Source organism: Hibiscus syriacus, unplaced genomic scaffold, assembly GCF_006381635.1.
Source record: "Hibiscus syriacus cultivar Baekdansim isolate YM2019G1 unplaced genomic scaffold, ASM638163v2 tig00112319_pilon, whole genome shotgun sequence".
Lineage (NCBI taxonomy): Eukaryota > Viridiplantae > Streptophyta > Magnoliopsida > Malvales > Malvaceae > Hibiscus > Hibiscus syriacus.
The window spans coordinates 1971351-1988442 of record NW_024063301.1 but is presented as its reverse complement, the minus strand read 5'-3'; the positions used below and the strand labels follow the sequence as shown (position 1 = coordinate 1988442).

General features: G+C 34.2%; 4 protein-coding genes across 4 annotated transcripts; 3 read left to right on the top strand and 1 right to left on the bottom strand.

Moving 5' to 3' along the window:
* Positions 1-3238: 3238 nt before the first annotated feature.
* Positions 3239-4545, top strand: LOC120177802 (protein ALP1-like). Its single transcript, XM_039183815.1, has 2 exons — positions 3239-4010; positions 4094-4545. Exons 1-2 carry the CDS (start codon positions 3290-3292, stop codon positions 4543-4545), a joined length of 1173 nt encoding a protein of 390 aa, XP_039039746.1. The 5' UTR covers positions 3239-3289.
* Positions 4546-5113: 568 nt separating this feature from the next.
* LOC120177800 (L10-interacting MYB domain-containing protein-like) lies at positions 5114-6017 on the top strand. The gene is made up of 2 exons (XM_039183813.1): positions 5114-5448; positions 5523-6017. The coding sequence occupies exons 1-2, from the start codon at positions 5137-5139 to the stop codon at positions 6015-6017; spliced, it is 807 nt and encodes a 268-aa protein (XP_039039744.1). The 5' UTR covers positions 5114-5136.
* An 8256-nt stretch (positions 6018-14273) lies between these two features.
* LOC120177799 (40S ribosomal protein S15-like) lies at positions 14274-14597 on the bottom strand. The gene has a single exon (XM_039183812.1). It carries the CDS (start codon positions 14595-14597, stop codon positions 14274-14276), a length of 324 nt encoding a protein of 107 aa, XP_039039743.1.
* Positions 14598-15176: 579 nt separating this feature from the next.
* Positions 15177-16817, top strand: LOC120177764 (ycf20-like protein). The gene is made up of 3 exons (XM_039183786.1): positions 15177-15274; positions 15870-16030; positions 16268-16817. Exons 2-3 carry the CDS (start codon positions 15873-15875, stop codon positions 16689-16691), a joined length of 582 nt encoding a protein of 193 aa, XP_039039717.1. The 5' UTR covers positions 15177-15274; positions 15870-15872; the 3' UTR covers positions 16692-16817.
* Positions 16818-17092: the final 275 nt, after the last annotated feature.

The following is a 17092-nucleotide window of genomic DNA, read 5'->3' as shown; positions in this document are numbered from 1 at the left end:
ATCGAGCATATTGGGTGGTCAAACAATTCAACATGGAGATGGAAACAATCGACGAAGCATGAAAGTTGCATATACAAGAGCTTAAAGAAATCCGTATAAACACATACGAAAGTGCTCGAATATTCAAAGAAAAACCACAATCGTAGAATTTCTTTTAAATCATTTTCTTTCGGACAAAAGGCTTTGTTATTTAACTCTAAGCTTAAACTTTTTGCAAGAAAGCTAAGATTGAAGTGGCTCGAACCTTTCATGATAATTCAAATATTCCCTCATGGTGAGATTGAAATTGAAGACGAATCAGGAGCTCGATTTAAAGTTAACAGTTAAAGACTAAAGCCTTATTAATAAAACGCTCCGGTTGGTTTAATCGAAGAAATTGAATTAGAAGAACCTATAATTTGAAATCAGGTCATCGAGCTAATGACGTTAAAAATAACGTTTTATGGGAGGCACCCCATATTTAATAAAATTTGTTTAAGTTTGTTTTCTATTTTCTATTTTTATTTGTTATTTTCATTTAAAGTTTTTCTTATTTTAAATTTTAAATTTTGTAGATACCCATCATTCCTTATTAAGTTTAGATGAAGCCGAGCATAATTTTTGGCTCGAACAAAGCTTAAATTACCCCTAGGAAGGAAGGGAATCGCACGGCTGTAGCAAGCCACCATCCCACCTCTCGTGTGCACCATTTTACTAATTATATTCCCTTATTTTTCTTTGTGGAGCCCATATGCCCTTATCCCATGACATGTTTCAAAATCTGAAACCCTTATTCACGGGCTTAAAGTCAAATTCTTTTCCCATTCCTTTAATATTTAACGTGCAAACAAACCAAAACCCTTATTCATCTTTTCCACTTTCTCCCAGCCGCTCGACTCCATCTTTTCCCCTTCTTTGTTTTCTTTGCACATCTCACGGCCATAAAACCACCAAACCGTTCAACCTTTGCTTATCGATCGTCAGTCCCAAGTACCACTCGACGTCGTTCAATCGTAGTTCGTCTCTTCTCTCCATCATGGTTCGCACAAGAAACCAATCTAATGCGCCTTCCCAACAGTTGATCACTCTCGGATGCGGACACTGCCGCTTTGCGGCACCGACATTCGTTCAACTATTGAGCGACTCTGATTCTTTGTCGCAACCACCCGTTCCTCCACCTCGTCATGGTGGCTGATGCATGCAACAATTGTGCGCACCGTCACCTGAATTGATTCATGTGACTCCCTTCTTTTGTCACCCTTTTTCAGGAGAAAGGTAAATTGTTCCAAAGAAAAAACATTGTTCGAACAATTTGCGAACAACGATAGAAAACAATAGGAAAATATCTGTTATGCTTTGAACAATGCAGAAAAAGAAAAAATAGATTTGAAAAAAGGTGATAAATAAAGTGTTGATTTCTTGTTTACTTTCTTTTACTTCCTTTGTATAAATCTATGGAATGAACTTACCTTTGTCTTGAATTTTAACCCAATTTTTGACCTTTTTCCTTATCTGAACCTTAACCCCATTACAACCCTTATCAAAGATCCCTTGACTTTTACATCATGTTCATTTTTAATAGTGGAGATTAGATTTAGTTACAAATCTATGGTAATGTTTTAATTAGTTTCGACTTGAACGATTCTTTTACCTGAAAAAACTTTAAGCGCCATTGCGAGGTATTGAGTTTTGCTTCATTTAAGTTAATGGATAATTGGAATGTCATGCTTTGCTTACACTTTATTTTATGTATTTTTCTTAATTGTTCCTTGATTTCGTTATTTGCTATGGTCTTGAATCATTTGGATGACTTCGAAATAATGTGAAATAAAAGTTGGCAAATTGAGATTTTGATATATTGATTGAGAAATGCTTAAGGAGAATCATTGAATAAGTGAGGTGGAATTTGATGAGTATCTTACGGTCTGTTTGGAACGGGGAAAACATTTTACGGAAAATGTTTTCCCCGTTTTCAGGTGTTTGGTTCGCTTAAAACTCTCAGTCAACGTAAAATATTTTACGGTCAAGGGAAAACTCAGGCAAATCCACTGTATTTCATCTTACCGTTTCTAAAAGGGTAAGTTGTTTTCCAAGCTTCTCTTGCTCCACACAGATAAGACCAAGATTGATTTCTCCCGTCGCTTGCTCCACACTGGCGACCGTTTGAAGTCCTTCACACCGGCGAGGCGCGCAGATTTCATTTCTCAAGTATGTATCATTTCTTCATCTCCCTTTTCTTTTTCCTTATTTCACTTCTGCGATTTCTGATTTCGTTTATAGTTTCTGTGAAATTTCAATCTGGGTTTGTTTATAGTTTCTTCGATTTCTGATTTTGTTTATAGTTTCTGTGAAATTTCAATCTGGGTTTGTTTAATCTCAACTGAGAAATCATCATTTACCTTTACTTTTTGGTTCTCAATCTACTTATCAGAAGCTATGAAACTTTAATTTATAGTGTTTTTTTTTTGTTGTTGGTCGGTTGGGTGGATGCCATCAACTCAACCCATCTACTATTGTGTCTACAATGGACACAAGAATTGTTCTGTTTTGTTCCGTGGTGTTTTAAGCCTTTGTGATGTTTGTATTCTCTCTATACAAAGCCCTTCATGAATAAAGTTATTGTGAAATGAGAAGACTACCCCTCCCCAAACAATTGTATCATATCAACCTTCTAGGACCAGTGAATCTAAATTGAATATTTTCTATTTCTCTAAAACTTTTCAAACTAAATAACAGACTGAACAAGCTATCTAGAAATGGAACTTTAAGATCATTACTTGTTTTCCCAAAAACAATGTCAAGGATAAAACAATGAAAAGTATATTTATGGTAATCTCAACCTCAAGTGGAAACTCTAGTTTTTTAGTGCAACAAACATTGTAGAATTTTCATTTGGATATGTCAAAACTATGCATAAGAAACGTTCCATATCCAGATTACAAAAGAGCTTATTTCATTGGTTTATCCTAAACATCTTAAAATATGCAACAATCAATCTTGTATATAAAGGGTGCACTAACTTGGTATAACGCTTCATCTGCAATCCAGTTGCCAATTCCTGAGATTTAACTTTGTAAATGTTAACAAGATAATTAAAAGCTTTTACTTTTAGTTGGAAAAATAGATAGAAACAACAGTAGCGCATCAAAGTAGATACTAACATTAGTGACTCTTGTAGATAATTTTAAAACTTTCCAATCACCATTATCAACTACCTCAAGAATAATGTGAGATAATCTTTCCATAACTACCTCAAGTATTTATTTTACAGTTCAAGTATTCATAAATTATTACGATCATTTCTTTGTAGATGGAACATAATTCTATTCATAAAACCATAGTGGGAGTTGCTGCTTCAGCATTGGTTTTTGGGGCTCTTTGGATTCACAGAATAAAATCTAGAAAGCAAATAAGTCGTCAATGTCAGGTGAATCGAGATGATGAAAGAGAAAATTACATCAATAGTATTTTATATACAGGTGATCAGAATTGTATCGACATAATACGAATGCAACCACTTTCGTTCTTTAATTTGTGTGACATCCTTACTAGGAACAATTTTTTACAGTCGACAAGATCGATGAATGTTAAGGAGCAAGTTATCATATTTTTACATATAATTGGTCATAATGTAAGATTTCGAGTGATTGGATCAAGATATTATAGATCAATTGAGACAATTCACCGTTACTTTAGGATTGTGTTGAGGGCTATTATGAAGTTATATAAATTAGCTATTAGGTTACCCGATGAGTCAACTCCTCCTGAAATAATAAACAATTCAAGGTTTTACCCATACTTTAAAGATTGTGTGGGAGCATTAGATGGAACTCATATTCGTGCATCTGTTCCACCTAACATTCAAGGAAGGTTTCGTAGTCGTAAAGGGGGAACGACACAGAATGTATTAGCTGCCATTAAGTTTGACCTGAAATTTTTGTATGTTCTAGCTGGTTGGGAAGGCAGTGCACATGATTCTCGTATTTTAACTGATGCACTTACACGCCCAAGAGGATTTAGTATTCCAGAAGGTAATAATTAGCTTTAATAATAAAAATTAATTAATTTCAACGCATAATATATTAAGTAATAATAACAGTTTGTTAAATTGTAGGTAAATATTATCTTGCTGATGCTGGATATGGCATCCGAAATGGAATTATCTCTCCATATCGTGGTGTTCGATATCATTTAAAAGAGTTCAGTAATCATCGTCCAGAAAATGCGAAGGAACTTTTTAATCTTCGTCATTCATCATTGCGAACAACTGTTGAGCGAGTGTTTGGAATTTTAAAGAAACGTTTTCGTGTGTTAGATGCTGAACCATTTTGGGATTTTCAAACACAGATAGACATAGTCTTGGCTTGTACTATCATTCATAACCATATAATGGGAGTTGATCCTAATGATATAATTAATGAAGGAATGTATGAGGAACCTGAGCCTTATTCGATAACATCAATGCTTACACAACGAGAAGAGAGAGAAGAAGCTAGAGAATGGGCTAGTAAAAGAGATGAAATTGCAGAAGCTATGTGGATTGATTATATAAATATAAATATGTAATTAGTTGATATTTATTCCAAGTATTTGTATGTTACATATGATGGATATTGTTGTTTTTAGTTTGTTGGAAATTGAACTTGCTACTGTTTTATTGAAGTTAAATTTTATGGGCGTTGACAATTTTATTTTTAGGTTGTTGGTTTAAGTTTGTTAGACTATGAAATAAATAATGTTATGTTCCAGTTATGTTTGAAATTTATATATTATTGTAAGTTTTAAAATTTGCGTTCCATCATTTATTGTTACCTTAGTATATTTTGGGATGGCATCATTACGTAGGAACTGAAAATATATGCATGTATGCGACTTCTGGTTAACATTTAGCGTATTTAATTGTATCTATTGGGTTAGATTTTGTACTTGTCAATCCTTGCTCTCATAGTCGACACTTTTGGGCAAAGACATAACATTGAAGTTAAATTTTATGGATGTTGACAATTTTATTTTTAGGTTGTTGGTTTAAGTTTGTTATACTATGAAATAGATAATGTTATGTTTTCAGTTATGTTTGAAATTTAATCATTATTATTGTAAGTTTTAAAATTTTGTGTTCCATTGTCTAATTGCTTTCAATTTATATGATTATTAGCAATGAGCACATCAAAAAATTTTAGGTGGACAAAACCAATGGAACGTCATTTCCTGGAAATACTTGCAGAGGAGGCACAAAAAGGTAATAAGCCATCTAATACCTTCAAATCAGTTTCTATAAAGCGAGTTGCAACATCTATTTCTGAAAAATTTGGAGTCCAATGTGACGCTAAACACGTGGAAAATCATTTGAGGACTGTCAAAAACACATGGAAAACTATATGTACAATTCGTGAAAACAGTGGATTAGGATGGGACGACAACATGAAAATGATAACCTGTGACGGAGTGACATATGACGCTATAGTGACGGTAATTTCTATATACTATTTTTACTTGAGAGTTAAATTATACTTGTTATTCTAATTGTGTATAATATTTAACAGGCACACCCGAAATATGGTCAATTTTTGAACAAAAAAATTGATTCTTATGATGAGATGGCTCTTGTTGTCGGTCAAGATATGGCAACAGGGAGTTTTGCTAGAACTTTTGCCAATATAGACTTGGATGATATTAATGAAGGATCAATACCATTAAATTTCGACACTCAACATGTCGATGAGGAAATAGCAAACATATCTTCATCTGGTACATCAAAACGTAAAAGGAAGAATGTCCAAGAAAACGTCGAGCATGATCATATTCAGTTTGTAGGTGAGAAACTTGGTGAGATTGCTGAAACACTCAAAAAATTTACCGAGGATAGGACACCATATCTTTACGAAGAAGTTATGTCAATGGAGAAAGAAGGATTTGGTGACGACTTTCTTTGTGAGGTCTTCGATTTTCTAGCCAAGAATGAGCTTGAGGCCAAAGCTTTCTTGGCTAAAAAAACAAAGCATAGGAAAATTTGGCTTCAGAAGTTTACCCAAGATTAAGATGTAAACTTTAAATGTGGTGTATAATAATTTATGACTTGGACAACATTTTAACTCTAATGTATTGTAGTATAGACTTCAGTATTTGTATTGTTGGATTGATGTGTTGTAGCACTAATTATGAATTAGACTATGTATTATTACGGTTGTATATTATTGTTGTTTTAATTTGATAATATTATTATTAGTACAATGTTATGTATTATTGTTGTTTTAATTTGGTGTACTATTAATTAAACATTCTTAGGATTTATAAACTTTTATAATATATTTTTAATCAATTATTAATATTTTTTAAAATACATATTTTTATAAAATATAATTATATATAAAAAAGCAACTTTTAAAAAATAATAAATAATAAAACATATTCAATATGTATAGTTTCTTCATTAAAAACAAATTCTGAAAACAGTTTTCAGGAAAATTAACCAAACAGTGTAAAACATTTTACAATGAACCATCCAAACACTGGAAAATGTTTTCTGGAAAATGTTTTATATTTCTGTAAAACATTTTCCAGATTTCATTTTCCGTACAATGTTTTCAGTGAAACAAACAGACCCTTAATTAATTACAATTTTATCATTAATTGCTCCTTGTTGATTGATTTATGTTTCTAATTTGGGTATTTGTATTCATTTTTTTGTGCAAGATGTTGGATTCCAGAAAAAATGTTAAAAGGATAAATTTATGTAATTTTTATTTTCTAGAGTCAAGGTTGGATTAGTGGGAATGACTTGGGGCATGACAACATATGGTGTGGCATCAACGTGGCACTCAGTCAGTAACGTTTAAAAGGTCCAATCAACATTCTAGAAGGCGGAAGGGCGGATCAACGAAAATTTGAATCTAAATTGGGATTATCTTTTAGGAATTATCTTTTTGTTTTTAGTATTTAGTTTAAAACAATTTCAAGAATTATCTTCTATCATTTTCTATGTCATTTTTAGGGTTTAGGAGACTATAAATACCCCATTGGGGTATGCCTGAGAACATATCTCGAATTAGTTTGTTCTTTATTTTCTTTAGTTATATCAAAGTTTTTCTTTTATTTCATTTAGTTTCTTTTACTTTTCTAGCTTTCTTTATTTTATTTTAAAAATGGTAAGTATAATTTCTATAATGCTTAACTAAGATTTCAATAAGCCAAATGTTGAAGCAATGACTCAATTTCGATCGTGAGAATTAAAAATCACTTAATATTATTCGAGTTACATTCTCAATTTTCTACTAAATTGGATTGGTTATCGGTTTTTCCTTTAAAATCAAAATGCTTTCATTTCAAAAAGAGCTCGTTGACTTTATTGTTGTTCCAATTTATAGTTGGGAGGAAGGATCAACTTGTAGCACGTTCAACTTTTTGTGAACACACTTAGCGAGAGTATGCTAAGGAAAATTGAGATCATATTCGATTTTCATTGAGACAACATAGTTTGAGTCAGGTTTTTCCAAATCTTTAAACTAAGTTAGCACTGACGACAATAGTCGTAGTTAGTCTATAAAAGGACTGAAAATCAAAGATAGATTTTGAATTGTCAATTTACTAGAGAGAAAAATAAGTTACAGGGGTTGGGCCCTATAAACTATAACAGGCATGAATCCGAAGTGAAAATCTTATTCAATGATCAATGGGAATTGAGGCAAAGTGAAAGCTTGAGGCTGCTTTTACCGTATAATTTTCATCTTAATTATTTTCTTTAGATTAAATCTTTTCTTTCTTTACAATCATTCAAACAAATCCCCCATTTACTTTCTTTAATTTTTGCCCAAAACCATAATCAAAGGCCTCTTATATCAGCAATTTCTTTAGTCCCTACGGATCGATTCTTACTCCCCCTACTACTATTTCTATTTCTTTTATTGAGATTAAGGAATTATTTGACAATAAAATGATGATTGTCATCTACCAATTCCACCAAGGAAGGGGGACCAGGCTCTGTTGGTTCCGAAAAAGACCCATGAACGATGTTGTAATTATCATGCAAAATACCTCCAACGCCACCCGCTTTCCAATCTCTATTTACTGCTCCATCAACGTTGATTTTAAAAAACCCCTCAGGGGAGGAGTCCATGAGGATGAAGGAGATAACTAATTCCTTGAGATTGTATAGGTATCCACTAAGGATGGATCACTAATAAGAGAGTTCATCATAATAGAAACTTTAGGATTCTTTACCATAAACCATGCCGCTAATTTAAATGTTGCTAGAAAGAACATATGTGTTGTATCGAGCACCCTATTTTCAAAAAAAATAGCATCCCTACACTTCCAAATCATCCATAAAATGACCCTAGGGATAAAACTCCAAATAAATGAATGGGGAACCAGATCTCCCCATGCTACTAAAAAAGCTAATACGTCCATGTGTAGGAACGAGGACACTTTTAAAATCTGCATAAAATTATTCCATAAATTCCAAGCAACTCTACATGAAATGAATAAGTGAGATGTATTTCCAATTCAAGACTACACAGAGGACACAAAGGGTCTGTATCCCCATGAACACCTTTCTTAATAAGCTATCCTTGCAGCCAACTTACTGTGAATTACTTGCCACATAAAGGTCTCCACCCTAGGTGGAACGAACCCCTGCCAAAGATATTTTTCCAGAATTGATCCACTTCCCGTGAGATTGAAAACAGACTAATACATGACTTCACCAAGTAGGATCCCTCCCTATTCCCTTTCCAAATTATGTAATCGCTCATATTTTCACCATATCTGAAATTTGTACACTTATTTTCGTCCATATTTTGTTATTTTATATATATATATATATTATAGTTTGCAAATGGTCTTTAAAAATACATATATAATATATAGTTTTTAAAATCATTTTGAAAACTTATATAATATATAGTTTTTGAAATCATTTTTTAAAAACTCATATAATATATAGTTTTGAAAACATTTATATATCATATAATTTTTTAAAAAACATGTTGAAAATATATAATATATTTCTAAAACATTTTTGAAAACTATATAATATATAATTTTGAAAACATTTTTTAAAATATATAATATATAGATTTTAAAATATTTTTGAAAAAATATATATATTATATAGTTCTTTAGAAATAGTTTTTTTATATATAATATAATATATTATTTTTATTTTTATTATTTCTTTTTTTGTTTTTTTGTTTTATTATTATTAACGTTTTTTATTTTGTTTGTAGGTTCAACAAGGGTCCAATGAAACGGTCCAGTAGGTGCCCAATTGGGTTTGGGCCTGACCCAGCCCGGTATAGCTTAGGGTTTGCAAAACCCTAGTCATGCAAGTCAACATAGCACAATCAAAGATATAAAGAGTCAGGTGCGAGTCGGCCAGCTGGGAAAATCGAGACTGCACCATCCCGAGAATCCCGGCCACGTGAACGTCGAGGGGAACCGACCTCGTTATCATCGGAAACAACCTTCACCGAGGGGGTTATAAATACCCCGGTGAGGCCATGCAAGAGGGGACATCGACCAACAAACACACAGAACCCACAGTAAACCAAGGCATCGAGAGACGAAACCACTAAAACTACATAGGAACATAGCCAAAAAGCAGTACCAGAACCTCACGAACGAACAGTAAACCGAGAACAACCATCAAACACAACAGAGAGATACCAAACGAGCCATAACCAAATACAACCAAAGGTCGAAGCCCCACAGCAAAATAAGTAAAAAAAATCAATGCAAAAACGAGGATATCGTCGAAGGAAGAGGCGTCAGGAAGCCGAGAAGACTCATCGGTAAAGGTAAGGGCTGAAGCTTTCTCCCTTAGATCTACGACAACTCGGCTCGATTCAAGATAATCTGGCCACTGATTCGTGTTTATGGGATCGAGGGGGCATTTAGAGGTGTTTTGGTTCTTCCCAGCCGTCGGAGGTGGCATCTGCACGGCAGGGTTAAGCCACCGGATGGTGGCCGGATATCGCCCATGGGAGAGAGTTGAGAGGATGAGGGGTATTATTTTGAGGAAATGGGTATAATGAGATGGAATAAGTCATTTTTTGGGCGACCCGACCTGCATTTCGACCTGACCCGGTCATGGGATCCGCGTGTTTTTAATGGTAAAAGGGGTAATCTCACTTTTGGTCCCCTTATTTTTGAAAGGCTTAATTTACCCCAGAATTTCAATTTCGGCCCGAAATGTTTTAGAATTTGTCACTCGATTTTCCTTTTATTTACAATTTAGTCCTTTTCTAAGGTTAAATTGACATTTTATTTATTTAATGTTATATTATCTCATTTTATATTATTCTTTAATATATATACATATATTCTTTTTTTATTTTTTATTAGTTTTGTTTTTTCAGTTTTTTATGTTAGTTTTTAAAAATATTTAATTATATATATATATATTCCTATTATCATCATATATACATATATTTTTTTATTATTTATTTATTTATTTATTTATATTTTTTAGATATTATACTTTATTATATATATATATTGCAATTTGTTTTTTTTAGTTGTACCATTTTGTTTATTTAGGTTTAGTCGTTTATTTTTATTTATTTTGTTTTTTCCCTTTGTTTTCTTTTTCATTTTGTTTAATATTTTCATATTTATGCATTTTCTATCTTAATTCGATCACGCATTTCACTACAAATCTAACAGTTCTATCTTTTTATGGTTCAATTTCAAACCAATCAAAGGTAAACAATTCGAATCGGATTTTTAAATTTCAATTTAATTTTTTTCAATTTTCTTAATTAAAGACAACCGACGAATTAATTGGTACCGAAAGGGCAGTTCAAGGGTGCTAATCATTTCTTAACCGTAACCGACTCCCGAACCCGACACGTTTCTGGTAAAACATATATCGGGTAAGATGGTGTCCGATCCACCTAAATGTTTTTAAAGTGATCAGTGGTGACTCTAACCCAAATCATTTCAAGTTGAATCCCAATTATGGGCTCACCCGAAAGGCGGTCGCGACAGCTTGGCGACTCTACTGGGGACTAGGTAAGTGAGTTAGGCCAGAATTAATTTTCAGTTGTATTTTTATGCGAAAGTAGTAAATTTAAATTTTAATTTATTCATTCGATTCCAATTATTTACCTTTGATTATTTTTCAAATAAATAGTTGTGCTGCCATTTTTTTTTCAATGATTTCAGATTTTTGAAAAAGTTTCTATCTCTGGCTCTATACCCGAGCTCCAAACCCTTTTTAAGTGGGGGGTGAAAGTGACGCCTTCGTGGGAATTTATTCTCCGTATGGGCCTAGCAAGTAACCTTCGGGATTCATATACCTTATGCTTTCATGTGAATTTATTCTCCGTATGGGCATAAGGGAATGTTTCCTCTCGAGTTTAACTTAGTCCACATAAGCTTGTAATGAGCTTAGGACTAAGGGTCTGGTAAGCCCAAGGGGGAACCATCAAGGAGAACTCGAGTACCTTTTTAGAACCTAAACCGGAAGATTACAGGGAATTAAAGCCCACCCCAAAACCTTATTTCAAACCCTAAGCTAATTTGAGTTCATTTCCTGCCTTATTTTATGTCCAAAGCATGTGAACTAGAAATATATGTGGTTAGGACTTGTTCAAAATAAACTTGTGGGATAGAGATCATGTTCAGGTAGGAATTAAAGCATGTGGGGTAAATATCTTGTGGGGTAGAATTTTTATTTTCATGATTATTGTTTACCTCACTAACTCTTTTCATTTTTGTTCTCTTTTATTTTATTTTACATCTTTTGCATCATTCATTCGAAAGGGGTGTTGATCCACCAAAAACGTGTGACAGGGTATTCAATCGGTGACAGAAAAAAGATGGAAGACGAATCAACTTGTCAGAGGCTGTTCAAGAACTATACCATCAAAATGTTTTTTGTCTCTTAAAGACGTAAGACTTTTGTCCCCAATAAGAATTATTTATAACAACAGACACATTTTTTGGATCAATGCCTCAGACATTTCATGCATCATGCATTTAGACATATTTTGCATTTTGTTATTTTCTGTGCATTCACATTAACTAATGGAAGAATGTCTCATCAAAATGAGCAAATATTGGACACTCCGCCTCAAGCGTTGGACACACCCTATCCGCATAACACCCGTTTGAAAAAGAAGAAAATGGAAGCCAAATTACTCAGATCGAGGAGAACATGTTGAAGCTCTAGAGAGAGTTGGAAGACAAGATAAACCGGAGCAGTCGAAATACTCTGGATACAATAACAAATAACCAAGAGTTATTGGTTGATCAGATTGTTGCCAAGTTTGTTGGCCTACAACATACCAGTACGCCTAGGACAGGTTCACAGGAAGGGGTAACTATACTACCTACCCCGCAAGTGGTTGTCACACCTGGAATCTTACCCAAACTTCAAGGGGACTTATATGCCGTAAAAGCAAAGACTCCATCTACTATAAAGATACAAACCGTTGTATTTAACCCTAAGAACAATCCAGGTTATTACCATGTACCGAATTTGGACGAAGAGGACAAAGAAAAGAAGATGGAGGAAAAAATCAAACAATTGGAGGACCAGATGAAGGCAGTCAAAGGAGACCATGATTACCATGGAGTCGATGCCGTGGAACTCAGTCTAGTCCCAGACTTAGTTCTTCCTCCGAAATTCAAGTCCCCGGAATTCGAGAAGTTTGACGGGAATAGTTGCCCATCCGCTCACATCACCATGTTCTGCCAAAAAATGACAGGATATGGAGGAAACGACCAACTCCTGATCCATTACTTCCAGGAGAGTCTATCAGGCTCAACCATCCGATGGTACAACTAGCTAAGCCGATCATATATCAAGACCTGGAAGGACCTGGCCAAGTCATTTTTAGAACAATACAAGCACGTCAATGACATGAGGCCAGATCGAGTTATGCTACAAAGCATGGAAAAGAAGCATAACAAGAGTTTCAGGCAATACAAACAAAAATGGAGGGATTTGGCTATATAAGTTCATCCGCCCTTAGATGAAAAGGAAACCCAGAAGCTTTTTGTACGGACCCTGAAGGCTCCATACATCAGACACCTGGTTGCAATCACAACAGGAAGCTTCTCGGACTTAGTTATGGCCGGAGAAATGATCAAGTTGGCCATAAATCAAGGCAAGATAAAGGATGGAGAGGCCGGTAAGAAACCTCCTATAAAGGAAAGAGATGGGGAGATTAACAACGTTAACACCTACCACCCTAATAAAGGTATTACAACTCCAAACCAAAATTAAATGCAGTTGTACCGTCAGGTACTTCTAAACAATATTCCAGAGAACCTAGGAGGGAAAAGGAACATTTCGACCATATTCTCATGACCTACAAAGAGCTTTATCAGCAACTTCTTGATACCCACATAGTGTCACCATATCCGATAGAATCCATGAGCCCCCATACCCCAAGTGGTATGATGAGAATGCTCATTGTGAATATTACGGTGGTGTCCCAAGGCACATTATTGAGAACTGTTACATAATCAAGAGAGTCATACAGAAGATGCGTAACCAGAACTGGATCAACTTCAACAACTTGGGGGCATCCAAGTGAGGAAAACCATTTCATCATTTGAGGTATTCTGTTTGAATTTGTTTTTTAAGTTTTTCTCAAGTTTTTGTAAGGACTTTTAAATAAATTTATGTTACTTTAAAGATGTTAAGCAATGAATCACAATTGCAAACTTGCAATTCTTTGAATATCAACTGAATTAAAAAAACTCTGTAAATGATTATGAGTTATATATCTTTGACAAGTTAACATGATCAAAAACTGATAAAACAATGACTTTTGACCTTACCCAGAAAATGCGCTCAAACACCGTACCCTTCTCTTGCAAATAACCAATGTAGCCTTCTCCCTTCATAAGGCTTGGTATTTAGATGTGCATAGGTGCGGACAACATGGGGCATCGTTTGCATATGACAAATGCTATACTTTTTGTTTAAGACGTTCAGTGATGATAATGATCTTCACAGATGGAATAGTCGAGTAAGCAAATCTAATTTAGGTTAGTTGTTTGAAAATTGAGCTCTAAAGATAAGATTTATTAACTTTAAAAAACACCTAGACTATAACAGGTTCTTCTTGACAAACTTACGAAATTGGATCCGTATACCCAGATTATAATATTATATATATAAATAAAGCTTGAAATATCCCTCTAGAGCAATTGGTTAAACGCCCTGGCTTTATGGATAAAATTCAACTAGCCTCATAAAGGTGATTATAATATTTATACAATAAAGCTTGAGTTGTCCCTCTAAGACAATTGGTTAAATGCCCCGACTTTATGGATAAGATTCAGCTAACATGATAAAGGTGTTGCTTAACTGGCTTGTACGAAATGGAAAACTCCGTAAGGTAATGGCTAATCATTTCAGGCTTGATTTCAACCTTGTTAAATGTCTTTTCATTGTACACACCAACTATGCTTCCAATCATTTCGGGTACAATTATCATGTTCCGTAGATGGGTTCTCACTTGTTCTGGTTTCTCACCTGCTGGGGCCTCCCTTTTCGCCTTCTGGAGTTTCCTAATTAAAGCCATCGACTCTCTCTTGAGACCCCTTTGGAACCTTCTACGAGCACGAGCAGGGAAGAGCTTGACAAGCTCATCGGTGGACATATTCTAGGGTAATTTTTTTAAAAAATATTTTTAATTAATTCGATTAATTAATATTTTCAAACACAATTAATCAATAACCAAACTTTAAAAAAATTAGCTGTTAACCAATATAAATCTAATTAACCGAAAAATTAATCAAAATAAATTTTGTTTCAAACAATTAATTTGACTAAAATCGAATAGTAAACTCTTCTAATTTTGGCATTTAGTTTTTTTAATTGAATATTAAATTATTATCCCTTCCCTTTTTATTTATTAAATAATATTTTTAAAAATAATTTTTAGTTAGAGGAGAAAAAATTTAAATAAAATTTTACTCTTAATAAATTTTAAACTCACAATCTAAAAAGAGGTTTTAAGTTAAGCATTTGCTATTGTTAACAATTTAGTAAATAATTAACAGAAATGGTTTTTTTAAATAACAATACAACCGATAGAGCCCGAATGGAATTGACCCAACAACCGATAGTAGGTCGGGTACCCGAATCCATGCTATCCCCAAACAAAATATGGTTGTCATTGTCCCTTTGGGCCATTCAATTGCTCTGCTTTTTTTTTAGCTTTTCGATTTCTTCCATTGCCCAAGCTCTAACTGCACTCTCTCTCTCTCTCTCTCTCTCTCTCTCTCTCAAGTCTGCTACCAAACTGCAAAGTCAGAACATTCACAGAGATTCAAGGTTTGTGTTTCAGTTTAATTTCATTTTCGTTTCCTTTAATTTCTTTTACTCAATTGAATTTCTGGGTTTAATTCTGATGCCCTGTCCAGCATAAGTATTCTTTAGAACATTTTTCCATCATAAGATAAAAGTGGATCTCGGATTTTTTTTGGTAACTTGTTTTTAGCAATGGAATTTATTGAGCTGACTAGTGATCACTGATCACCTTTGAATGCCAAATCTCATGGCTTAACCATTTTCATTTACATATCAAAACAACATTTGTTATTAGCAAGTAGCGACCTACTCATGTTTCTAAAACGCAAGATTTTATGCAAGGATGTCGAACTTATAAAATTTTAAGGGTAAATGTACCTATAAAAATTTAGATGATGAAAAAAATACATTTTCAATAGAAAATACAAAGAAAATATCTAAAATATATAGGAATTTAAAATTTTTAGGCGGTCCATCCCTTCTCCTTCTGAGTGTTGTGAATTTTGAGCACACACTAAAGTTGTCTTGCTTGTCGGAATTGGTGATTTGAAATTAACCGCAGAAAACATTTGATGTGTTATTCTTTGACACACTGATTTTATAGTTTCTATGTTTGCAGTTGATGGCCTGTCAAGTGGGAAGAATCTATATGCAGACAGGTTTATCAATATTGGAGAATGATGTCCTTGAAAGTTCATATCCTACTCTTGCACCTTGTGCAATCCAGAGGTGGAGCAGTGAGCCTAGTTTAAGTGGACAAGCTTCAAAGATTGGTTTAAGGTCTTTAAAGTTCCCCAGAAAGAGGTAACTTCGAGCTTTATTAAAATTTTGAGCTTCTGAAGGCATTCTATTCTCAAAAGGGACGACCATGAATGATTCTGGAAATGATACTATATAGCAAGATTTTTCCCACTGTGACTTTATGTTACTGTTAACAATAAGCTGATGTCTGGTTGTTTGCTAGTTAATAGATGCTCTTTTAAACAACTTGTGTTTTTTTTGCTCACCTTAAAACAGTTCTTCAACAAAAAGATATGGTTGGAAAATACCATTTGCCTTGGACACTGGTGGGGTTCCTGGAAATGGTGACAGCCCTGATCTCGGTGGTACTCGACTGGGCAGGATAGTGAGTGCAGGTGGCAGACAGCTACTAGAAAAGTTGAACTCGACAAGGAAGAACTTTCCCATGAAGGTATTTCTCCTCCTATTCGGATTCTATACTGCAAATGCATTGGCAACTATTCTTGGACAAACAGGTGATTGGGACGTATTAGTTGCCGGGATTGTTGTTGCTGCTATCGAGGGGATCGGTATGCTTATGTACAGAAAGCCCCCTTCTTTAAGAACTGGAAGATTGCAGTCATTTGTGGTAATGGTTAACTATTGGAAAGCTGGGGTGTGCCTAGGTCTTTTTGTTGATGCTTTTAAGTTAGGTAGTTAACATGAACTTGTTGTTTTGGGTTGGAGTCTTCTTTTTCAATGTACTTTGCATGTCTTATGGCAGCTCTGGCTCTGTTGATAGATTTTCAACTAGGTGAGAAATGCTTCGTAACTTTTGACGTCGTATTTTGCTAGTAAAATTTCCCAGTTGGGCGAAGAAGCTCCGCTGTTCATCCCAGCTTCATCATCCCTCTTTCGCCCTTTCTCCGTTTCTTGTTTCCCTTGAAGCAGATTTTGACGATTGTGATCAAGTTGCCCTTTCTGCATTTCCTGTTTCCCTTGAAGGAAACTTTGACGATTGTTACTATGGGTGAGTATTCAATCGAGTATAATAAAAAATTTCAAGTTATTCAAGTTGATGAGTCATATTTTATGATTCGAACTTAACATAATTTTTTTAAT